General features: G+C 34.6%; 1 protein-coding gene across 1 annotated transcript in view; it reads left to right on the top strand.

Annotated features, from left to right (window-relative positions):
* The window catches only part of LOC150097321 (developmentally-regulated GTP-binding protein 2), a 199,119-nt gene that overhangs the window by 4,458 nt on the left and 168,581 nt on the right, over window positions 1-26,080 (top strand). The window contains exons 2-3 of the mRNA XM_090406731.1: window positions 11,900-11,985; window positions 16,565-16,636. Coding sequence (XP_090262857.1) covers window positions 11,900-11,985; window positions 16,565-16,636 — 158 coding nt within the window. The remainder of the gene's footprint in view (window positions 1-11,899; window positions 11,986-16,564; window positions 16,637-26,080) is intronic.

The raw sequence follows: 26,080 nt of genomic DNA, 5'->3' as shown, positions 1-26,080 counted from the left end.
CCAGTAATGAGTCATCTAGATTCTTCTACAAATATTTTAAATAAGGAGAAAATCATCCATTATATGAGCTACATAGATAAAATCAGAAGAGGTATTTGTTTACATAATTCTTCTCCAAAATTCATTTGCAGCATACTTTGATAGATTAGAGAGTGAAATGTACAATCTTTTCTAGCTAGAAGACTGGTAATTGGTTAGTATGCATTGGAATAGAAATAGCATGGTAACATACTGGGGGGAAAAAAAGGGTCGGTATCAAAATGATAGAGATTGCACATAATTTGAATTTGGCTGTTTTAAATTCTGTTAAGCTGTTCCCTTTGTTGCTGAAATAAAACAGTTGTTTCTGTGTGTAAAAAGGTGTGTGGGTGTGTGTACTGTCCTTACAATTTTAGAAATGTATCCCTGAAATTTTAGGTCCTTGTCCATCACTACCCTTCCAGGTCCCTCATTTTCTTCCTCTTCTAAGTATCCACCAATTCACCAATTGTATACTCTGCATCCCATCTTTACTTTCCAAATTTTGAAACCTTACACCTTGCAACATCAATCTGGTAACTCCACTCACTTATCCATTCACTCAATCTGTTCAAGCCATCTCACAAAGTCACAAGATCTGCTCTACTCATAATTCTTCTTAACTTTGCATCATCTGTAAACAATTGCATATTACTGTTCATACATTTTTTCAATATTCTTAACATACAAGTTAAACAGAAATCCCTTTTGAATGCCACTAGTGGCTTTCCTCTTCTGGGATGTCATTCCCTATGATTAGTGTTTCCGAATTCCTGACATTTTGGAACCTTCAGGAATCTAGAACGGGAAATCGTAATTCTCGAGAATTCCCGAAATAATCTTTTTTATTTAATTTTCATTGATCATCTGTAATAATGGCTATAACAATAAATGTTAATAAACAGAAAAGCCGTAGAGAAGGTGGGGCAACCAGGGTTCGTGGCCTCGTCGCAGTCTTTCAGAGGTTTTGAGACACTCATATGTAAAAGGTCGAAGCAAAAAATGAGTAAATAAAATTTCCTAAATGGAGGTCGACCGGAATTTCATGACTAGTGCATCCCTTTCCCTGAGCGCTAAACAGAGGTTACTACGGTATCATTTTGGCTAGGTTTCTGTTATATTTCAGGTTTTCTCAAAATATAAACAATGTAATTAATGCAAACTTTATTTAACCAAACCTTATAGTATACAGTGAGTTTTTACATATATCACACAATGTATTAACGTTCCCAATCTCATTTAAATATTTTATTTATTAAATTAAACATTAATAGAAAACAAATGCAAATATTATTCGTTTGAAAATTAAAAAATATTTTAAACACTTTTTAAAATGAAACTTTAAGAAACATAGAGCATTAATTACCCGATCAGTCAATCGTGATCTTCGCTTTGTAACAAATATACTTGATGTAAAAAAATTTCTTTCATTTTCTGTAGACGTTGGTCGAATTGTTAAGAGTGCGTCTAAAATCATCTTAAAGTTGGGAGTGAGAGAATGCGTTGCTTCATATAAGCTCATTTCCTTCCTTAGAGAAGCAAATATTTGTCTGCATGCATAGGGCTAGGCTTTGATGTCGAAATTGATATTGCTTTAGTCAATTCACTCTTCAGATCAGATTCTGATTTAATGTCAGAACTCTCTGTAAGGACATCCTTTATTTCTTTTATTGGAACTTCTGCTGTAAATGTTCCTTTAAAAAGTCTTTCCATTAATGACCTCCAATCGTGCAATTTCATTCTTACTTGACAAGGCAAAAAATTCATTCTCTTCCATCTCACATAAACACCTAATGTTGCTCACGTACTTTGTGAGAGAGACAAGATCTCTATTTCTACGTTTAACCAATTCAAATTTTATTTCCTTTAAAAGCATTTGGCGCTCATTGAAGAATTCTGTTTTTCTAAATTACTGAACAGGAACTTAAAAATTCCTTGTGAGAATATTAGGTTCTCTAATATAGGAATATTATGGTTTCTTCTATCAACTTCCTATTCAACTGCTAATCTTACAGGTTGTAAGCAATGTGTTCCAAAATGACTTCTAGTTCCCTCGTTTCACTCTTGGTTAGTTCTTGCTGCAAAAGAGAATTTTTTACTGGAGAATACTTAAATATTTTCATAATTCTTCGTATGCTGCTAATTGCCAAAGATAGATCATCTCGCAGATCATACTGATCAGCTCAGGCCACACCATCTAACTCAGAATCACTGTTATCATCTTTATCATATTCAGAATCTGTATTGAATTCACTATCATTGATGCTTCATCTTTCAACTTTTTAACGTAAAACACTTTTGTTACAGCTAGATGTAGCGCATGGTTGTAACAGTACTGTTGAATAGTCGGTGATAATTTTCCGAATTTTTCCATAACAGCTGCACCGTCACTTGTAATTGCAACCGCATCACTTTCGAGTTTTAACTGAAAGTTTTCTAATCTTTCCTGAAGAAAGGAGAACACTTTTTCCACAGGACAATTCCCATGTATTCTTATTAAACCAAGGTTCATAGAGGTCTCATTGTAGTATACGTGAACATTCATGTATCTGCGATTCTTGCAACTGGTCCACTCGTCTATTGAAATACTCAGTTTTTTATTATCACATTTGAATACTTCCAATTTCTGGATGTACAGTTGTTTCACTTTACTATAACAATTATGTAGTAGTGTCATAACTGAAGATTGACTTCTTGGCAACTGCATTCCTTTGCTTGTGAAACTTTCCCTAATAAATTCACTTTTGTGCTGGTGTCGACTAATATTCCATCCAAAGCTGCTAATTTGTTTATGGTTTCTTCTAAATCCAGTCCCTTGACATAATGTAAAATTGTCGTTTGTATCTTGGAAGATGAAAGCATTGGCTCATCATTATTCAATTCAGACTGTTTTTTCCTTTTCATTCCATGAATGTATACTAGGTGCCTATGTAGACCACTGGTTGATGATGCTTTGCATAGCAAAGTTTTGGAGCATATCTGGCAACGAGCTGATTCGTTATCTTTATCTTTTCTAAAATATTCCCAACATTCTTGATACTCTTTACTCATTGTGACGGCAATCTATAAAACAATATTAAAATAGGAACGTGATGTGCTCGCACGTTAGAAATGCTCTCTCTCTCTTATCGTTTCTCCACAGGAGTAAGAAATATCAAAAGGCTACCTGTATCCAGTGTTCTAGCTTAAGAAAGTCTCACATTTGAAGAGAACAGTGGTGATTTATTGCTAACCGGAATGAATTGATAAGCACAACAAAAGTCCAACTCGAGTATTATACATACATACATCTTCAAGGCCCACCTTTCCTAATTGGGTTGTGGGGGCAACAGCTGCAAGAGAAACTTCCAATGGTCACGATCCTCTGCCACCAAGCTCAGGTGTTCTGGTGGGATTCCCAAACGTGTCCACCCAAGGTTTTGGATATAATCTCGAGTATTAATATATATATATTAATATATATATATATATATATTTTTTTTTTTTTTTTTTTTTTTGAGTTGGAGTATGCTTGAGTTTGAATATGAAATATTTATTTAAAATATTACTGTTAGAACATTTTAAATAAATTTTATTTGTGAACCAGTTCATTTTATTTCAGACAATCTATAAAAAAATATTAAAATATGTATTTATTAAACATTTTCCCTATTTCCCAACCAAATTTTCTCGGTATTCGGGAACGGGAAATGAAAAAATTCCCGAGAATGGGCTGGAGGGAATTCCCGCCCGGAAACCGTACCTATGATGAATGCAGTCTTGTAGCATAGTACTATGTGTGAGAGTAGCAGGCATATTACAGCAGCAAGTGACTCAGAGTCAGAAGAACGAGTGACTATGGTGACACAACAGAGTTCTAGTGCAGTGCCAGAGGTCTTGGCAAGCAGCTACCAATTTCAGTGCATTGACATGGGAGTTTCCTCTAGCAGCAGCTGTTCCAGTTTCTATTACAGTCAGAGTTCATTGAGATAGATCTCTCTGTGATTGGACTTTGAAAATGTGTACCTTATGTGTATTGCATCTGAGTCCATTGAGGCCACGACATTTGCTCTACTCCTAATAGTTCTTCCCAACTTTGCATCATCTGCAAACAACTGAATATTCCCAATCAAATCCTCCCCAATATCATTATTATATAGGTCAAACAGCAATGGCCCTAGTGACTTTCCTCTTCTTGGATATTGCCCCCCCCCTCACCCATACACAACTTGCTGATACTTGTCAGATAGCCAATCTCCAATCTAATGCACTAGTCTAATATCCAATCCCATCTGCTCCAGTTTGACTATCACTTATCATGCTGTAATCTATCAAAAGCCTTTGCAAAGTCAAAGTATACTATTGTGTATCCATCTCAAACATCAAATGCTGCTGTCACCTTATTGTAATAAGTAAGAAGATTACTAAAACATGATCTCCCTTTAGCAAATGTGTGCTGTCCATCAAAGATAATACCATTGTTGTCAATCCAATTCTGGTTCTCACTAGCCTCTCAAAACACTTTTAACCATAACACCTGACACGCAGATTGGCTTATAATTTCAAACTTGTGTTCTGTCACCTCCCTTATGAAGCAGTACAATCTTACCTTCCTTCCACTCCTTTGGAACTTGACCCAGTGTACGACTCATATTAAACAAATATACCAAGGCAGATATTAACTCCCTTACACATTGCTTCAAAATATGTGGTGATATATTTTCAAGTCCCACAGCCTTATTAACATCAAGTTTGTTCAATTCCCCAGTTATGTCTTGCTCCAGCCGTTAGTTATTCCAATAACTAAGCTTTTGTTTATCAGCTCCTGACAACATATTTGAACAGCATAGCACTATTTTGTGATTCATTGCTGTCTTTGATTCAAATAGTGTAGCAGTTTATAACACAGAGAACCACCCTGTAGGGCTGATAAAATATCCCTGATTTGTCAGCTGCCGATGTCTCATCAGCACTGAATTTTTGAAGCATGTTGCATAATTTTTCTAATACTCCATGTGTAGAGATCACTCATTGGCCCCAATTCAACAACATTGTGTACCAAATAAATGAAGCAAATTCTTGTTATATTCTCATTTTGTCTTTGTTCTTCCAGACCTATTTGAAAATAAAATGGCTTAACTGATTAACCAATTAACTGGAATATTCTGCATATTTAAAATATATTACAATTTTTAATATATATTTTGAAATACTGGAACTACTGGAAAAAAAATGATGGTACAACATGACAAAATTTCATGCCGGCTGGGGCGTCGCCCGGTTAAACAGCCCCCGTTGTTTTTGCCAGGGAACCAGGGTGAACAGCGAAAAGTCAGCTACTGGAACAAATCTGAAAACAAACCCCAACTCAACATCACCAGAGTTAAAGATCGGTACTATCAATGTAAGAAGCCTGAATGGCAAAGAAATGGAGCTAGCTGAGGAATTAGATAAGTACCAGATCGACATAATAGGAGTGACTGAAACAAAAAAGACCAAAACTGGTGAGATCTTTCTGAGCAATAAATACAAAATGTTATATTCAGGCAATGACAATCAAGGAAAAGAAGGAGTAACCATAATATTCAACACAAAATACGAGGCTAATCTTCTTGAATGGCAGTCAGTCTCAAATAGAGTAATGTGGGCAAATATGAGAATGGGGAACTGGACAATGAGACTTATTTGTGCCTATGGTCGCACAGAAGGTTCTACTAAGGTAGAAGTGGAGGAAATTTTTGACGCTTTAGAAAAAGCAACTGACACAATGAAAAAGGAAAAGTTGGTCTTTGTTGGGGATCTAAATAGCAAAGTAGGAAATGATTGTGAGACATACAAAAATATTTTGGGAAAATTTGGAGAAAAGAGCAAAGCTAATAATAATGGCAAATATCTGTTGGATTTCTGCTCAAGACATGGACTGGTTATTACTAACACCATGTTCCAACATAAAAATGTGCACAAATTCACATGGAGAGAAGAGGCTAGGAATAAGAAAAGTCTCATTGATTATGTTATTGTTGATACTGACGTTTTCTCCCTAGTGCAGGATACCAGAGTGTACAGAGAATTTGAAATTGGAAGTGATCACTATTTAGTCTTGAGCAGGATTAAATTGATTTTCATATTGAAAAGAATAACATGTAAGAAAGTTTTAAAGTGAATAAAAGTTGAGCAGCTCTCAGATGGGAACAGTAGACTAAAATACAGAAAGATTATTGAAAAGAAAATGAAAGCGTTTGAGAACAGGAATCAAACCTTGGAGATTCAGTGGCAAACTCTGAAGAAAACATTGATTGATTCTGCCAGAGAGGCATGTGGTGAGGTTGTGTGCAAGGATAAAAAAATCAGAACTCCCTGGTGGACACAGGAAGTTAAAGAGGCAGTGAAGGAAAAGAAGAAAGCATATCAAAAGTTCCTGGCAAATAAGTCAGCTTTTACTCTTATAGAATACAGAGACAAATGTAAGAAAGCTAAACAGTGTGGAAAACTAGCTAAACAAAAGTCATGGGAGGACTTTGGCAAGAATATAAAAAATAAATATCAAGAAGGTGGCAAAATATTCTGGAGGTTGTTGAAGAAACTTAGGAATGGAGGAAAGAGTGCTGTAAAAGGAGTTAGAGATGATAAAGGTGACATGAAAACAGGAGAAAAAGATATTCTTGAAGTATGGAGTAGTTACTTTGAAAAACTGCTAAATGAAACAAGCAGTGATGACAGCACAGTGATAAAAAACACTGACCAGGCATGCATTCAGGAATACATATCCATATTTGAAGTAGAAAAAGCCATCAAAGGCTTGAAATGTGGAAAGGCAGCAGGAGTAGATGATATTCGACCAGAAATGCTGAAGTATGGTGGTATAAAAGTCTTACAGTGGCTGCACTGCATAGTTCAGAAAGCCTGGACAGAGGGACGAATTCCTGATGATTGGAGTAGAGCTTTCATAGTACCCATATATAAAAAGGGAAATAAAACTGAATGTGAGAATTACAGAGGTATTTCCCTACTGAGTGTTCCTGGCAAGATCTATGCAAGTATACTTGAGAAACGGTTTAGAAGAATTGTGTAAGAAAAGCTTGGTAGAGAACAAGCTGGATTCAGGCCAAATAGAGGCTGTCAGGAATCGATCTTCACTTTACGACAAATAGTCGAGAAAGCATGGGAATATAACAAAGATCTGTATTTAAGCTTTGTTGATTTGGAAAAGGCATATGACAAGGTGCCAAGAGAGCAGCTATTCAATACGCTGGAGTTATATGGTGTCAATGGGGCATTATATCAAGCAATACTTAGTCTGTATTTGAGTTGTAAGTGAGCAGTTAGAATTGAAGGAAGTACAGGAAGATGGTTTAATGTTAAATCTGGTGTGAGACAAGGATGTACATTATCCGCTCTGTTATTCATTATCTATATGGATCACATTATGAAGGAAAGTGGTATTAAACCTGATATCAAAATTGGAGATGTTAATGTCAGCTCTTTGCTTTATGCGGATGATGTTATACTTCTAAATAAATCCGCTACAATTCTGCAAGATTCTCTGTCTAAATTGAAAGCTGTTGTAATAGGTATGGTATGAAGGTCAGCAATAAAAAGACAAAGACAATGAAAATAGGCAGAATCATTGAAAATGTCAACTGTGTTGTGAATGGAGAACCTGTGGAACAAGTAAAACATTTCAGCTACTTAGGCACGATTTTTACTGAAGATGGTAAATTAAATATAGAAATAGACAACAGAATCAGCAAAGCTGGTATGGTAGGAAGTCAATTGAATAAATTCATATGGAATAAGAGAGAAATTAGTCAGAACACTAAATTAGCTGTTTACAAGAAAGTGTTCAAACCAGTTTTAACTTATGGATCTGAGAGCTGGGTCAGAAGTAAAAAACTTGACCAAAGACTAGAGACCGCAGCTATGAGAGTCCTGAGAAAGATTAGAGGCATGAACAGATGGCATCAATGGCAATATCATATTAAAAATGAGGATATTAGGAAAGAACTTGACATTGTCAGCATTCAGGAATGCATTAGCAGAGCTAAAATGAGGTGGTATGGTCACTTAAATAGAATGGGAGAGGAAAGATTAGCAAAACAAGTGTTCTCTGTCAGGTTGGCAGGAAAACGATCCAGAGGAAGACCAAGGTATAGGAGGATTGATACGGTACAAAGTGCCTTAGACGATAGAAATATAAGATATGATAATGTTGGCGTCTTGACAAGTAACAGACTGATTGGAGGAAAATTGTAGATAGGAAGTTAGTAATGATGTAATTTTTTCATGTAGTACTGTCATATCCTGTACACCCCTTGAGGGTACATGGCAGGAATTTGATGATGATGATTTTGAAATACATTTTATATTTTTAAATAATGCAATTGTTGACTCATTTTTATAAAATGTTCAACAATTGCATGATTAAGGCAGTGTAAATTTTCAAGCCTAAATTTTTGCATTCATTTGTTATAGCTACAGTATGTTTTTTAAAATTATTCCATATTCTTGCATTCTTATGTATACAATATTTTGATTATCAGCTGCTGAACATTTTTCCAGGTATGTACAAACTAATCCTAAGTTAAAAATTTTTGCACTATCTGAATGAACAACAATACTGAAATATGTTTTATTTCCAGTACTGGTCCACTCATCCAAAGCAAGACTACTTTGAAATTGATTTCTGTATAAAAGAACTACTGGCAATTGTTCGAATTGAGATTCCATCTTAGGCATTAATCTAGATACAATCGCACTTAATTTTTCTGTTTTACAAAAGTTTAAAAATTGACTGATCAGTCTTAATTCTTTTGATCTTTTGGAAGGTTCCAAAATATTCTCAGTCCATGTGAAAGCTTGTGAGAATATAACCTTTGTCATTGTAATTGCCTTGGTTTGCACTACTTTAAAAGACATGAGATTTGCCCAGGAGTCCATACATTCACCTTTTATCAGTGCTTAAAGTAGGTTTCACTGAGCTGGCAGCTATTTCGAACTATGGTTTCTCATAAGAGACTAAGCAGAAACCTAAAGGTCAGATACCCTCTCAATATTGTAGCAGTTCTCTGTCAGAAATTTAAATCGAAGCCTTTTAGCTCTATACTGAGAGTGCACTTGTGTATTAACTTTCTGACATAGAATTGCTATGGTATCGAGAGGATTTTTTTTTTTTTCTCTCTCTCTCTAGATCTGCCTGGTCTCTGATGAGAACCAAAATAGCTGTCAGGCCCGTAAAACCTAATTTAAGTACTAATAAAAGGTGAACATTCGGGCTCCTGGGCAGCTTGTGTCTTTTAAATAGTACAAACCAAAGCAACTCCTATGCTGAAAGTTATATTATCACAAGCTCTCTGATAATTTTCGAAGCTTTTAAAAGCTTCTTTCTATATCCGAGTATAGAATATGGATCGATCCATAATATTCTCCATTTTTATATACTAAAATTATAAAATAATACATTACAGCATAAAAGTCTGTTGGCTACTGGTAGTGATTTTTTCTTTTGTTTTGTGTTTGTTTAAGTAACAAACCCCATGATACAAGGAGTTATGTTGTAAAAGCACCGACTTTGAGTGTAACAAAAATCTCTGTTAAGTGGGGCTGTTTCATTGCACTTGATTTATAATTTATTTATTTAATATTTGTCTAAGAAGAATACATGCATATGTCCCCCCCCCCACACAACATATATATAAAAGATGTATAAAAGAATACAACATATATACATATAAAAATATACAAATAAAATGCGATTTATAATCATATCAAATATGATTATAAATTAGTCTTATAATCATAGTAGTCTTATAACAGTATTGTATTATATTTAAAGGAACAAAGATACATGTATAAAATAATGAAAAACATATATTTGTTCTGGTCACTGAATGGTTTCATTAATTCATAATAAAATTTTAATAATCATCATCTATAATCTATATGATGAATGTAATGCAATGGAAGGGACAAGAGGTTCGATAATGTTGGATCTGGTCCTAGCATCGGCAGACATATCAATAACCAATTTAGTCATACTGTCTCTGCTTGGGAAAAATGATCATGTGGTCTTGACCTGAGAGATTGTAAGCAGTGCACAATTTTCTGTTAAGAAGGGGTATATGTGGAATTGCAAGGTTGGTGCTTTCAGCAATGCTATGGCATGAGATTTTGAAGGGGAGAGATGTTGATGGTGTGTGGGAGAAAAAATAGAAGTAAGATGGATGAATAATATTATTAAGCAGGAGTTGCAAATAAAGAAAAGGTTGTGGAGGAAGTATAAAGAAAAATGTGATCATACCCATGAGCATTACAAGGTACAAGCAAGGAGGATGACCCACATGGTAAGGAGGACTAATTATGACTAACTGATGAGTTCAAAAGAAATCTTAAGGAGTTCTTTTGTTATATGGCAAGTAAAAGGAGGAATAAATACGGAAAGATGACTTTAAAAAGTGTTAATGCTTGGGAAGTAACAGAAGCAGTTCAAATAGTTGAGTTACTTAGTGATCATTTTGCAAAAGTGCAAAAAATAACATCTTGGATTTGAAGCTGATTGTGGGCATGGATATTTCTGAATATCTTTAAGTGGTAGAATAATTATCACCTGGTGTGAGACTACCACCTTTTTTTATTGGAAGTATGTAAAGTGGCTTGAAAATGTTCTAAACATTTTCAAGCCACTTTGGTTTTCATATTTGGCTTCGAAAATAGAATTTCCAGATAACAATTTATTGAATGGCATTAATTCACAACACAGAATATAAGAAAATAATTATTATTTATGTAACATATTTGCTAATATTTTGCTGGTATTACATCCAGCTTCAGAACCCAAACACAGTTTGTTTGTTTTAGTATATAAAACTTCAACAATTTGGTGTAACAGTGGGAATAGTTTAAAAAAATTGTAAATCCCAGTGCAAGGAACTAAAGTCTTATTTGGCACCATACAGAGAGAGAGAGAGAGAGTTAATTTGATCTTGAAATGACAGTAGGTTTTTCTCAAAATTCCCAAATCAGGGAGTTAAAAAATGATAATTATTTTCTTATATTTTGAATTAATACCATTAAATGCAATATCATATACTGTTAATACATAAGCCTTTCTACTCGTTTAAGAATTTCCATATATTCTCTGACTCTTAGTGCCAGTCTTTTGTGGGCTGGGTCACACACACACATATATATATATATATGTAGAAAGTATTTTACCTTGGGTATAATAAATGTTAAAGATACCAAGCTATTTTAAATCTGGTTTTACTCCATTTCCAACATAAGGTAACTTGTTCTGGTAAAATTTACCACAAGTTACCATATTATTATACCCAAGATAAAATACTTTCTACATTTATATCTCCTCCTGAGATTTTTATTTAATAAGGTTAAAACACCCCATGGTAACTTGTTCTGGTAAAATACATATAAGCTCTGCATTACTAAAATCTTCGTATTTCTAGCCTGGCTCCCACTGATGAGACCTCAATAAAGGTCGAAACCGGTCTGGGTAGTGGCCCCTTGCCTTTAATACAAAGCATCATACATCTCCTCCAGGAGATGTGCTTTGCATTAAGGGTAAATATTAAGATTAGTGATCAGAGCTTATTCTACTTTTACCATGAGTTGCCTTGGTCTTGCACTACATGCAGGGTCAGCTAGACTTGCAACACTTGCAGGTGAAAACTTGACTTGTTTGTTTGTTTGCTTACTTGGGAAATGGAGTAAAACCAGGTTTAAAATAGCTTGATATCTTTAACATATATATATATATATATAAATTACACTTTCCTATTTCTGTACATCATATTTTTAGAATGTTTCATTTATTGAAGTTTTTCATATTATTATGCTGTTTTTGTTTGTTTATTCAAATATAATATGTACTTAAACTTTATGTATGCAGCCACTGAATACCATTTAGGAGTTTTAAAAGCAAAGCTAGCAAAATACAGGGGTCAACTTCTAGAACCGCAAGGAAAGAAGGAAAAGGTAATGATGGTTTTTTTTTTTTTTTCTTTAAGAAAACAAGCATATTTATATAAACTAGCATTTTGAAACATTTTTAGCTTTAAATTATATATTTTCAGTTATTTTAATTTATTATTATTTTTTTAATATTGAAAGTATTTGTTTGAGTTGGGACTTACATGTGAACATACAGCTTTTGAGGAATCTTTTTACTACATGTTCCATCATGTTCCTTCCAATTTCAGCTTACCATAAACAACAGCAGTGAAAATTGAAGAAGAAAAAAAATAGGAAATGGGTTACATGCAAAAAAAAAAAAAAAATCTATGTTAAACCTTCCAAAACATTGTATAACTTCAGTATACATATATTAAATTATTCATTTTCAGTTATGTCTATTTTCATCTGCAATTTGCCATACCACATCCACTTTTTCCAGCACAAACTCAACTTTCAACTTCAATTGTTGTGTATTTCACTTTTCGATGTTTCACATTCTTTGACCCTCTTCCTCTCAAAATGTTTATTCTGATTTTCCATGTCAAAGAATGCCCAACTTAGAATCTCCCTTTTTTTTTTTCTTTTTTCTTTTTTTTTTTTTAAATCTTCTTTAGCTAAATATCTCTTTACTGCATTTTATCAGATTCATTTCTTGTCCTTATAGCTGTTGTAATGTGCTATTATGATGCCATCAGTCATTGCAAACTTATTAATATCCTTTTTTTTTTAAAATGATGCTCCAACAATCTTAATGGTGAAATCATCTTTCCCAGAGATTTTTGATTATACTGTGTTATAGCATACATATAGTTTCTTGTTACAAATTCAATTTGTAAAGGTTACTAAGTGATCACTTTGCAAGGGTATATTATCCAGGTGGTTACTTTGCACCGAGACAGTCTGATCTGAGAATTGAGGTAGATAAAATGGAGGTGCTCAATATATTGAAAAATATCAATGTAAATACAGCAGTGGGCCCGGATGGTATGTTAGCTCATGTACTACGGCAGTGCCTCTGAAGTTGTTTAACCTAAGTCTCGTTACATTACATTGTATAAAGTCGCTCCAAGATAGAAGTAGAAAAATTGCATACCAATTAGTATCTCTGGCATGGTGATTAAAGTATTGGAAAAGTTTTTTAAAAGTAAAATTCAGGAATGGGTAGATGTGAATATGATACTCAATGGGGGACAGTATGGCTTTGTGAAAGGGAGGTCCTGCTTCATTTTTTTGCATTTTATCATTAGGTGACAGCAGAATTGGATAAAGGGAATGGCTACAATATGATACTGCTGGACTTTGCAAAGGCATTTGACAGAAATACTGCATGAAAAATTATTACATAAGTTGGAGCAAATGGGAATCAAATATGATCTTGGAAACATACTGGCTGAATATAATATTTGTATACAGAACAGATTCAACATGCTCAATTTGTGTGAAAGAGAACTAGATGAACTATGGGAAGAGATTAAAGATATAATTAAAACAGAAGCAAATAAGAATATTCCAAGTAAGAAGAAGAAATCTAAATGGCTACCATCAGAAGATGCCATCAAAACTGCTCATAAAAGGTGGAAAATGAAGGCCACAGGAAATTTACAGTAAGTACGGCATTTGAATGCAGAATTTCGATGTTTGCTCAATGTAGAGCAGACCACATGAGCCTGATATTCTGTATACTCCCAGGTGCTTTTAAAAAGTGTGCTATCTTTAGGAGACCTGCAAAGTGTTTGAATAGGTTTTAAAATTGCTCTGATGTTATGAACTTTGAAAAGAAGCAATCCTAATGGATAGATTGTCAGCGTGTGGAATAGGAATTGAATCTCTATATTGGACGTTCTGGTTATGAAGAGAGGGATGATTTGAAAATAAAATCTTGCCAATCCTTTTTATAAATAACCACTGAGAACAAATAAATTTGAGAGGGCTTAGAGTTCCGTCTTAGGTTTATCTTCATTTTGTTAAGTTGAACATGAATAGATTCTTGAACTGTGGATGATGCCTAGTTTTTTTGGAAGGAGAGTGAAAGAATGAAGCATGAAGATAACATTCCACGTGAGTAGGCTTATGATACACTTCTAGAGTAACTCCATTGTCAGGTTTCTTTTTTGATGAGGACATCTTAAGAAAGGGAGTTTACCACCATCTTGTCATTGCAAACATTTAGACAACTTTGTGGTTATCTGTTACCAGATGGGTTGCCAGAGGTGGTGATGATTGTGAGTGCTTTGTCAGTGAATGAGTTTAAGGAGAGCTATGATTGGCATTGTGTGAATAATGGATCTCCCGTGATGAGGCTTCCAACTCCTTAGAGATACCTGTATAATAATAAATTAAAATTGATTTCAACCTGTCTGGTATATAGCTGATTTACTGTTTGACTAATTTCTCTCTTATTCCATATAAATTTATTCAGTTGACCAGCTTTACTAATTCTGCTGACTATTTCCATATGCAATTTGCCATATTTATTTAAAAAAAAAAAACTGCTAAATAGCTGAAATGTTTTACTTGTTCAGTATGTTCATATATTGAGCATGCATTTATCAACAATTTATTTAACAGACCATCCTTGTATTTCCTTCATTTCTAACTGCTGACTTACAGCTCAAATATAGACTATATATTGTTATAATGTTCCATTTACACCATATAATTGGAACATTTTGAACAACTTTCATCTTATATATATACATATATATCTGCCTTTCCAGATTCAAAACTTAGATATAGGTCTTTGTTATATTCCTATGATTTCTCAAAAGTATTTGTCTTAAAGTCAAAATCTGATCCTCACAACCTATATATATTTTTCCTGTTTGTGAAAAATTGTAACATCCTTCCCCAATCAAAAAAGAAAAAAAAAAAAAAACAATTTGAAATCAGATAGGAAACTTAGGTATTGTAGGTTTTTCAAATGCAAATCATGTTCACTAATTTTCAACCAACATTTGGCTTTGCATTTTCCTGATTTCTGCACTGTTCCTTGCAAACTAATTTTTTTTTTTGTAAGTCAATGTTTATAATAAATTAAGTCATGTTTATTATTAAACTACTGTACTTTTTTACATATGTTGTAATTTTAGTTGAGGGTTTATGAGAAAAGTTCACACTTTCCATTGTATAAGACTGATCAGACCACACTTAGACTGTTGTTCTCAGATCTGGTCCCCAGGATTTGAGGGGGATGGATTAACTGTGGAGGGGGGTGCAGAGGCTGATAACGGAGATGGTGTCAGGACTGTACAATGTTAGTTATGAGGATCGGCTGGGGGAGTGTGGACTGCAGAGTTTGGTGGATAGAAGAAGGAGGGGTGATATGATTGAGACTTGAACTGTTGAGAGGTGGTTACAGAATTGACACTGGGGAGTTATTTCACTTGATTGAACAGCAGGAGGGAGTCATGACAAGGGGCCATCCCTGGAGGTTACGAAAGGAAACTGAGAAAGAGGGTGAGGAGTGGTTTCTTTGCATGGAGGGTGGTTGAACCATGGAATGCGTTGCCTGATGGAGTGGTGAGAGCAAGAACGGTCAATGCATTTAAGGAGTGGTATGATAGACTTTGTGTTTCCTAGGAGGGACCTCCCTCGATGAGTCTTGATAGACTTGTGTTTCTTAGAAAGGACCTCCCACTATGAGTCTTTTGACTCCATGGAGACCTGAATAATAATAATAATAATAATAATACAATATTTTTCTTTTTTCCTATGTGGAATGTTAAATGAAGAACTGTTTTCCCCCCACTTAGCTAAACATTCGAAATGTTCATTATTATTATTTTTTTTTTCTTGTCACTGCCACTTACAAAAGGTTGAGAACCTATAACACATTCACACCATGAATAAACCCTGGGATTAGATAAACAAAAATATTTGATATGTTTCCCCAGGAGACCCAAAGTTTTTTAATGCTCCATAAAGCAAAATTAATGAAAATACTTTCCACCTAAAACATTTTTTTAGGTGGCAAAAATCCACAGTGGATTCAGAGCTTATTGGTGTTGAAACACCTCAAATTATTTCAATGTTGAAAAAAAAAAGTAATTTTTAAAAAGTTCATGGCAGCTGTGATTGAAATCTCCAGATTTATTTCCAGATCCTCTATCCACCTATGTTGGTGGGACAAGTAAAAATGCTAAAAGAAAGTATTTGAAGGTGAGTTGTAAAGTTTTAGACAAAAGTGAGTTCTAAAGTTTTAGACTAATTTTAGGTGGCAAAAATCCACAGTGGATTCATAGCTTATTGGTGTTGAAACACCTCAAATGATTTCAATGTTGCAAAAAAAAGTACTTATTTTTGCAATATTGCAGCAATAATTAAATAATTATCTTTAAAAAGTTCATGGCAGCTGTGATTGAAAACTCCAGATTTATTTCCAGATCCTCTATCCACCTATGTTGGTGAGACAAGTAAAAATGCTAAAAGAAAGTATTTGAAGATGAGTTGTAAGGTGAAGACTAATTGATATCTCTTAAAAACTGAACTTTTTGATGGGTATTTACAATATATAATTATTAAGTTATCATTTTAATCTGAAATTTTTCTTTTTATGTGAGTGTACTTTTAAATATATACATATCTATATTTGTATATATAGGGTGAAGGATTTGATGTTATGAAATCTGGTGATGCACGAGTAGCACTGATTGGATTTCCATCTGTTGGAAAGGTTGGTATTTTATCTGTTTTTTTTTTCTTAATATGTATTGCATGTATGAAAAAAAAAAAACCTTAGTGTTCAAGTCTCTGTGAACACTAGTTCACAGAGACTTGAACAGTATAACTTTCCTAAGCTGAGAGACAGAGATGAGGTCCTAAATTCTCTTCAGATTGCATTTATTCAAGTGAATTTTAGTTTTCTTTGTTACTTTTTTTTCTTTTTAAAAACAGCATTTGTAGATAAATTTAATTTTTCTCCAACAGGTCTTATGACTGTCAGAAATAACTGCAAGGCTAAATTGTTCTGATTGTGGCATGTAATGTTTTTCTGTGCTTCGATTGTTGATGTTCTTATTTGTCCAAAATACTGACCACCACAAGAGGGATGCTTGGTACAGTAGCATAAGTAGAGTAATGCAGGTGACTAATTTTTGTGAACAGGTTGGAATGCTACTTGAATGTTTCAGTAGAATAATTGCATATACCATCATCAGTGCTTCAGGCTTATTCACATAATTTTCTTCTATAGATGCAGAATGAAGATGACTTATGATTTTCTAGATGATTATGTTACTAGAATCATTTGAAAGGAGATATGATCAGGTCTAATTTTTGTTTTAATAGGGAATTAGAGGCACCTCACCGACCAAGAGTTTTAATTCTCTGAGACTTTTCATAGTGTGACAGTGTGAGCATAGATATAACAGCCAGTGTACATTTTCTTCCTCTATATAGAGAATGATAACAAAAGATTTTTCTCTACACATCCTTGCACATTTTGCAGTGTGACCCCTAGATAGTTTACATGCTCACCCACTTTGACTCTCTACATCATATAAAACTGTCTTTTAAGCAGGTATGGGGAAACTGAAAAAGAATAAAGATTCAAGTTCAAGGATTTTTGAAATACTGATTTTGGTTTCAATTTAGTTTTATTGTGTTTTCCGATTCGAGTTTTTTTATTATTATTATTTTTTATTTATTTTTAATACATTTTGGTTTCAATTCCAGTTTTTTCAAATTAAATTTTTTTTAAAAATTTTTGCGTGATATTTATTATGAATTGATTCTGCATTCTCATTTGAAACAACTGCTACTAAGCATGCTTATTAAATTCCAACCACATGATTCTTTATACCTTTAAGGAAATTCTAATACCAGTATTAATTTCACTTGAGAGTAAAAAAAAAATGTTTATTCATACACTCAACTAGTTTCATGAAATAACTGTTTCATATCATCAGGAGATAATAGCGAATAAAATAAAAAATTAAGCTATAAGCGAGTACAATTACAGCATAAATATTTGAAAGCGTGACACTAATGGAGTATAACAATGGAATATACGAGGGTTGTTTGAAAAGTTTGGTAAATTTCCAACGGACACAATTCATTCATTCATTCATACCACTGTTGGCACATATCATCTTTTTCATGACCCCTGGCAAAATTTTAGCCACGTGCGACGCATAGTTCTTGTTTGGCAAACATAAGATGGCCGTGTTCGCATTTTTCATAAAAACGGAGGAAAACGAGTTTCGTGCAGTGATAAAACACTTTTATTTGAAGAAGTGGATGGCCACGCAGATCAAAGCTGAGTTAGATGCAGTTCATGGGGATTCTGTACCAGCATTAAAGAATATTTATTTTTGGATAAATGAGTTTTTAAACTCATTTATCCAAATGAGTTTAAAAACTCATTTTTAAAAACCCAAGGTCACTATGAAGGAAATGATGGACAAAATCCATGGTATTGTTAGAAGACTGCTGAGTGAAAGTGCATGAGATTGTAGGCATCTCAACTGAACAGATGTATAATATCCTTCACGAAAAATTGCACATGAAAAAACTGTGTGCCCAATGGGTGCCATGATTGTTGACCGTCAATCAAACACACATGCGGAAAGACATTTCAACACAGTATTTGGTGATGTTTAATCGCAATTTGCAGGATTTTTTGTGCTGATTCATGACTGTAGATGAAACATGGATCCACCACTACACACTTGAGTTCAAGCAGTCAAAACAGTGGACAATGCTCAGTGAAAGAGCACCAAAAAAAGCAAAGACAGTTTTGTCAGCTGGGAAAGTAATGGCCACTGTTTTTTGTGATTCCCAAGGAATTATCATGATAGACTATTTGGAAAAGGGTAAGACAATAACAGGAGTCTATTATGCATCATTGTTGGACCATTTAAAAGAAGAACTGAAGAAAAAACAGCCAAGATTGATGCACAAAAAAGTGCTCTTTCATCAAGACAATGCACCGTCCCACATTGGCCATCGCAATGGAAAATTTGCACAAAGTGATGTTTGAATTGGTTCCACATCCACTGTATTCTCCAGACATGGTCCTGTGTGACTTCTTCTTGTTTCCCAAACTTAAAAATTTGGCTCGGTGGGAAAACGTTTTCTTGGAACAAGGATGTCAAAAGAATATAAGTTAAAGAATCTTTTTTCAAAAGATTGTTTAACTTATTTTTTTTACCAAACTTCTTAAACAATCCTCTTACACTTGTGCTATGTGAACACTTAGTGGTTGGTGGCATTATGTACACCACTGACTTTCAATGTGCACTAGAAGTTTTATGAGATATAATGTTATGAAGTTGAAACTGTAATTTATGTGGATCATTTCAGTTCATTGCCACAGTAATTCATGTTTGGTTTCTCTTGTATGTGCTGCCATTCCTGATGTGTGTTTTCTTATTTTCTCAATGTTTTTGAATTTTTGGACATTCATATCTCTCATAACCTCTGCCTGTCTGTCCTACATAACAATCCTCAGGCACAGATTATCTTGTAAATACCAAGTTCCTTAAGTGGTGGATAGCAATGTTTTGGAGGCCTAAGGAGATTAGAAATCTTATTGAAGGGTAGAAAGTTGACATATCAACCTTGTAATATTGTCTGTGATTGACCAGATATAGGGGAGAATTGCTGCTACTCCGAAAACTTGTTTTTGTGTTCATATGGTAGTCTGGGCAGTGGTGGATTGACATAGAATTTTGTTGACCAGTGTTCTTTTATAACCATTCTTATGTTCTCTATAAGATGCCAAGATGACGATGTCACACCATAGTTTTTAAGGTTGCACTGCAAGTTTACCTCTAAACAAGCTTTACTATCAGACAGAGGTCACTTTACTTAAATGCATAAAAAACACAAGAATGCAGCATTCTCAAATTATTGGCCAGTTGTACACACTTCATTCAGAACTATCATCTTTACCTACTAATATTTGAAATAGTTGAGACAGGACATGAAAAATTTGAACACATTTCTACACTCAGCAAAGAAAGACTAGAGAAGTAACTCAAAAACCTCATTAAAGAGAAGAGTAAGCTCAGTGAGCATTTACCTCATAACAAAATATTCATTTAGGAAAGAATGCAAGAAGGAAGACGTGTGACAAGTGTATCTAGAAAAGGAAGTGTGTTCTGACTTTCAATCTCAATTGTGAATTATATGCATTTGTGTTGTTTGTTTAGGTGGATTAGGTAAGTGTGTAATGTCTGGCGCCCATGGGAGCAGATAGCAAAAACATCGTCAACTTATCTAAACCAGACTTTGAGTTTTAAAGTAAAGGAATCTAGAGCATGTTGCTCAAAAGCTTCCTTATAAAAGTTAGCAATTGGGTGGAGGGATAACTGTGAGCCCATGGCTGTGCCTTCCTTTTGTTGGTAGAAAGTATTTTGTCACACAAAATAGCCAGAATGTAATACATGTGCAGAGAGCACTATGATATTGGGCAGGAATTTGTCCTGTAAAAGAAGAATTCTGTCATTGATTGTGAAAAGGGTAGAGACATCAAAACTGACTAATAAATCACTTTTTTCCAGTGTGATATTTTTAATTTTGTTTACAAAGTGTTGTGTGTTTTTAATATAGGGGGGGAAATGACCTACCAACTCTTTGAATATTGATGCTAGTTTCTTGGCTAGATGATAAACTATCGGCCAGAGCGATACATTTTGCTTGTGAATCTTGGGTAAACTGTAAATTCTTGGGGAGTAGTAGTAGTTTTATAGTAGTATTACTGCAGAAGTAGTTTTTTAACTGTATCAGACCAAGAAGTGAATGATTTAAGTAATTTTTCTGTTTTCTTTTTTATCCAATTAGTTGGGTTATAGTTAACAAGTTGATAGGTGCTGTTGTCTGAGACTGATTAATTTTTTCCACATGTTGTTTGGTATAAAATAACAGTGGCACTGTCTTTATCTGTTCTGGTGATTACGATGCCCTGATTTGATTTTAAAGATTTCACAGCTGGTAATTTAGATTTGGTTAAGTTGCCAGTTATTGTTTTTGTCGTCATCATCATCATTATCAAATTCCTGACATGTAATGTCAAGGGGTGTACAGGATATGATAGTACTACATGAAAAATTTACGTCATTACTAACTTCCTATCTACAATTTTCCTCTCAATCAGTCTGTTACTTGTCGAGACTCCAACACTATCAGATCTTATATTTTTATCGTCTAAGGCACTTTGTACTATATCAATCCACCTATATCTTGGTCTTCCTCTGGGTCGTTTTCTTGCCAACCTGGCAGAGAACACTTGTTTTGCTAATCTTTCCTCGCTCATTCTGTTTAAGTGACCATACCACCTGAAATTAGCTGTGCTAACGCATTCCTGGATGCTGACAATGTCAAGTTCTTTCCTAATATCCTTGTGATATTAGGAAATCCTCAATTTCTTAATATCCTCGATTACAGGCATGATCTGTTCATGCCTGTAATCTTTCTCAGGAATCTCATATCTGCGGTCTCTAGTCTTTGGTCAAGTGTTTTACTTCTGACACAGTTCTCAGATCCATAAGTTAAAACTGATTTGAACACTGTCTTGTATACAGCTAATTTAGTATTCCGACTAATTTCTCTCTTATTCCATATGAATTTATTCATTTGACTTCCCACCATACCAGCTTTGCTGATTCTGTTGTCTATTTCTATAGTGAATTTACCATCTTCACTAAAAATCGTGCCTAAGTAACTGAAATGTTTTACTTGTTCCACAGGTTCTCCATTAACAACACAGTTGACATTTTCTGCCTATTTTCATTGTCTTTGTCTTTTTATTGCTGACCTTCATACCATATCTATTACAACAGTTATTCAATTAGTCAGAGAATCTCGCAAACTTGTAGCAGATTTATTTAGAAGTATAACATCGTCTGCATAAAGCAAAGAGCTGACATTAACATCTCCAATTCTGATATCATGTTAATACGACTTTCCTTCATAATGTGATCCATATAGATAATGAATAACAAAGGGGATAATGTACATCCTTGTCTCAAACCAGATTTAACATTAAACCATCTTCCAGTACTTCAATTCTAACTGCTGATTTGCAACTCAAATAAAGACTAAATATTGCTTGATATAATGCCCCATTGAGACCATATAACTGTAGCGTATTGAATAGCTTCTCTCTTGGCATCTTGTCGTACGCCTTTTCCAGATCGACAAAACTTAAATATAGGTGTTTGTTATATTACCAAGCTTTCTCAACTATTTGTCGTAAAGTGAAGATCTGATTCTGACAGCCTCTATTTGGCCTGAATCCAGCTTGCTCTTCACCAAGCTTTTCTTCCACAATTCTTCTCAACCGTTTCTCAAGTATACTGGCATAAATCTTGCCCGGAACACTCAGTAGGGAAATAGCTCTGTAATTCTCACATTCAGTTTTATTTCCCTTTTTATAGATGAGTATTATTAGAGCTCTACTCCAATCATCAGGAATTCGTCCCTCTGTCCAGGTCTATTGAATGATGCAGTGCAGGCACTGTAAGACTTTGATACCCTCATACTTCAACATTGCTGGTCGAATATCATCTACTCCTGCTGCCTTTCCACATTTCAAGCCTTTGATGGCCTTTTCTACTTCAAGTATGTATATGTATTCCTGACTGTATGCCTGTTGAGTGTTTTTTACTACTGTGCTATCACTGCTTGTTTCATTTAGCAATTTTTCGAAGTAATTACTCCATACTTCAAGGATATCTTTTTCTCCCATTTTCATGTCACCTTTATCATCTCTAATTCCTTTTACAGCACTCTTTCCTCCATTTCTAAGCTTCTTCAACAACCTCCAGAATATCTTCCCACCTTCTTGATATTTATTTTCTATGTTCTTGCCAAAGTCCTCCCATGTCTTTTGTTTAGCTAGTTTTACATAGTGTTTAGCATTCTTGCATTAGTCTCTGTATTCTCTAAGAGCACAAGCTGACTTATTTGCCAGGAACTTTTGATATGTGTTCTTCTTTTCCTTCAATGCCTCTTTAACTTCCTGTGTCCACCATGGAGTTCTGATTTTTCTGTTCTTGCAGACAACTTCACCACATGTCTCTCTGGCTGAATCAATCAGGGTTTTCTTTAAGGTTTGCCACTGAATCTCCAAGGTTTGGTTCTTGTTCTCAAACTCTTTAATTTTTTCTTCGATAATCTTTTAGTCTACAGTTCACATCTGAGCTGCTCAACTTTTATTCGCTTTAAAACTTTCTTACATGTTATTCTTTTCAATATGAAATTCAATTTTATCCTGCTCAAGACTAAATAGTGATCGCTTCCAATTTCAAATCCTCTGTTCACTCTGGTGTCCTGCACCAGGGAGAAAACATCACTATCAACAATAACATAGTCAATGAGACTTTTCTTATTCCTAGCCTCTTCTCTCCATGTGAATTTGTGCACATTTTTATGTTGGAACATGGTGTTAGTAATAACCAGTCCATGTCCTGAGCAGAAATCCAACAGATATTTGCCATTATTATTAGCTTTGCTCTTTTCTCCAAATTTTCCCAAAATATTTTTGTATGTCTGACAATCACTTCCTACTCTGCTATTTAGATCCCCAACTAGGGGATTTAAATAGAAGAGTAGGAAGTGATTTTCAGATCACTTCCTACTATACGATATTTTCCTACGATAGAAAAAAAACTAACTTTTCCTTTTTTCATTGTATCAGTAGCATTCTTTAGAGCCTCAAAAATTTCCTCCACTTCTGCCTTAGTAGAGCTTTTTGTGGGACCATAAGCACAAATAAGTCTCATTGTCCAGTTCCCCATTCTCATATTTGCCCACATCACTCTACTTGAGACTGCCTGCCATTCAAGAAGATGAGCCTCGTATTTTCTGTTGAATACTATGGCTACCCTTTCTTTTTCTTGATTGTCATTGCCTGAATATAACATTTTGTATTTATTGCTCAGAAAGATCTGACCAGTTTTTGTCTTTTTTGTTTCAGTCACCCCTATTATGTCGATCTGGTACTTATCTAATTCCTCTGTTAATTCCATTTCTTTGCCATTCAGGCTTCTTATGTTGATAGTAGTAATCTTTAACCCTGGTGATGTTGAGTTGGGGTGTGCTTTCAGATTTGTTCCAGTAGCTGACTTTTCGCTGTTCGCCCTGGTTCCCTAGCGAAAACAACAGGGGCCTTGTTTAACTGGGCGATGCCTCAGCCGGCATGAAATCTTGTCATGTTGTACCATCATTTTCTATATTGGTTTAAGACAATAAGAATACAATTTGGTTGACTAAATCCCAAATTGCCAGCTCATTCTTGTTCGTTCAGTATCCAGGTAGATACCCAACAGCGGTGCACCACGAGAAGGTGAGGATTGGACATTAGGTCAGAAGCCCTGGTCGGTGCTCTGCATTCCTTTAAAGACTATGTAGAGGTCTCCTCTCAGTTATACAGCTTTGATCCTTAAGCTCTCTGTTATTGTTTTCATATTATTTTAAATGTTTGAGGTTACCAATCGTATTTTATCAGCTATGGTGGTTGCGAGAAATCTTAAGCTCCTTTCAATATTCTGTCTCATCTCCTCTACCTTTTCCCTCTTTTACCTTTGCGGTGTCGAGGGTTTATTAATCATCCTGCTTTGCCGGATGAAAAACTCCAGGATAAACTGGTGAAAAACCCTACTGTCCATGCCCAACACGGGCTAATTTGGTTATGGCTGCGAATGATCCTTCAGCTCCTCATGTCACCGATGGGTACCTAGGACACTCCTTCCCCAGGCATATGGTTGCGAAGCGCACAGCTTCTAGACTAACCATGCAGACTCAATATGGTATATAAAATCAAATTTGTTAATAGTCCTTGGTGCCACAACAAAGTTTAAGCCTTTACTAAGTAGCGTGATCTCTCACTACTTAGTAAAGTAGCGAGAGATCGCCATTGTTCAGGGTGTGGTTAGAAAGGTTGATCACATGACTGTTTATTGAAGACAGTTGGTGGATCCTGTTAGTAGTTGGCTATTATTGTTATCATTGCCTTGTTGTTTGCTGTTTTCATTCAATGAGGAGAAATTTAAATTTGTCTGTTGGCTATCTGAATATTGTAAATCTTTAAGTCCATGAAATTTGGCTATAAGTTTTACTTTCTTTCTTTCACAGATATGCTTAGTGGAGTTGTCAGTAATCTGCTCAAGAATATCCCAAATATCTGGATTTAAACAACTTAAAAGTTCTGATTTTAAATTTCGAACATGATTTTGAGCATTGCTTTCTTCATATGGTTATATATTCTTAGTGCCTTTGCTGAGGTGAATTTTCTTTTTAGCTTGATGCAGTTGGGAATAAGATTGCTGTCTCTACAACGTTTTAAAAATGCTAGTTGATTAATCAGAACAGAAACATGCATCTTTAGCTTATCATAGTGATCACATCGCTTGTGTGTCAAATCTCCATGAATTATAGAATCCTTTCCTTTAGTGTTACACATGTGATCAGCATTCATTTCAGACAAATTGTGGAGACTTAACTGTATTAGAATTAATTACTTTAATTTCCTGACTTTTCAACCTTCATATTAAGGTATCTGGAGTATACACATATATCTATACAGAGACAAGCTATATTACATTTCAAAGAGTATATCAAAGAGACAATGATTTGATCATCCATTATTCTACTGGCCTGACCTCTAGTGAAAAAAAAAACATTCATCAAAGTTATATTCTATTCATAACTTCATCAGAGAACAGATTCATATAGATAGTTTTATTACGGCAAAAGTGGTGTCATAATTTAACATGAGAGTTGTTATATTAGAGTTAAGATCCTGGATTATTTACAGTCCTATTAACTCTAATATAACAATTCTCATGTTAAATTATGACATCTTTCCAGTTGGAAGAATGATGGTGCATTGCCCCCTTTGTTTGGAAAAGGCCTAACTTCGATTCTCGTAATGATGGGAGGAATCTTAATATGGGGTTTTCCAATTGAAGGAATGTTCTGAATACTCTACATAGAATTGAGTGGACAGGCACCTGTTGTTTACATCACACCAAAATGTTGTATAAATGTAAATTTAAGGACACCTGTGAATTTCTTATCAACCACCCTAATCTTATCAATAATGATGGTCTAAAAATCCCAAGAATATGGAAGGCATATATTCTACCCACATAACCTTTTCATCTGAGAGTTA

This window comes from Typopeltis vanoorti, chromosome 17 (genome assembly GCF_054136105.1).
Source record: "Typopeltis vanoorti isolate ZY-2024b chromosome 17, IOZ_Tvanoo_1.0, whole genome shotgun sequence".
Classification (NCBI taxonomy): Eukaryota; Metazoa; Arthropoda; class Arachnida; order Uropygi; family Thelyphonidae; genus Typopeltis; species Typopeltis vanoorti.
This window is presented reverse-complemented; position numbering and strand designations above follow the sequence as displayed.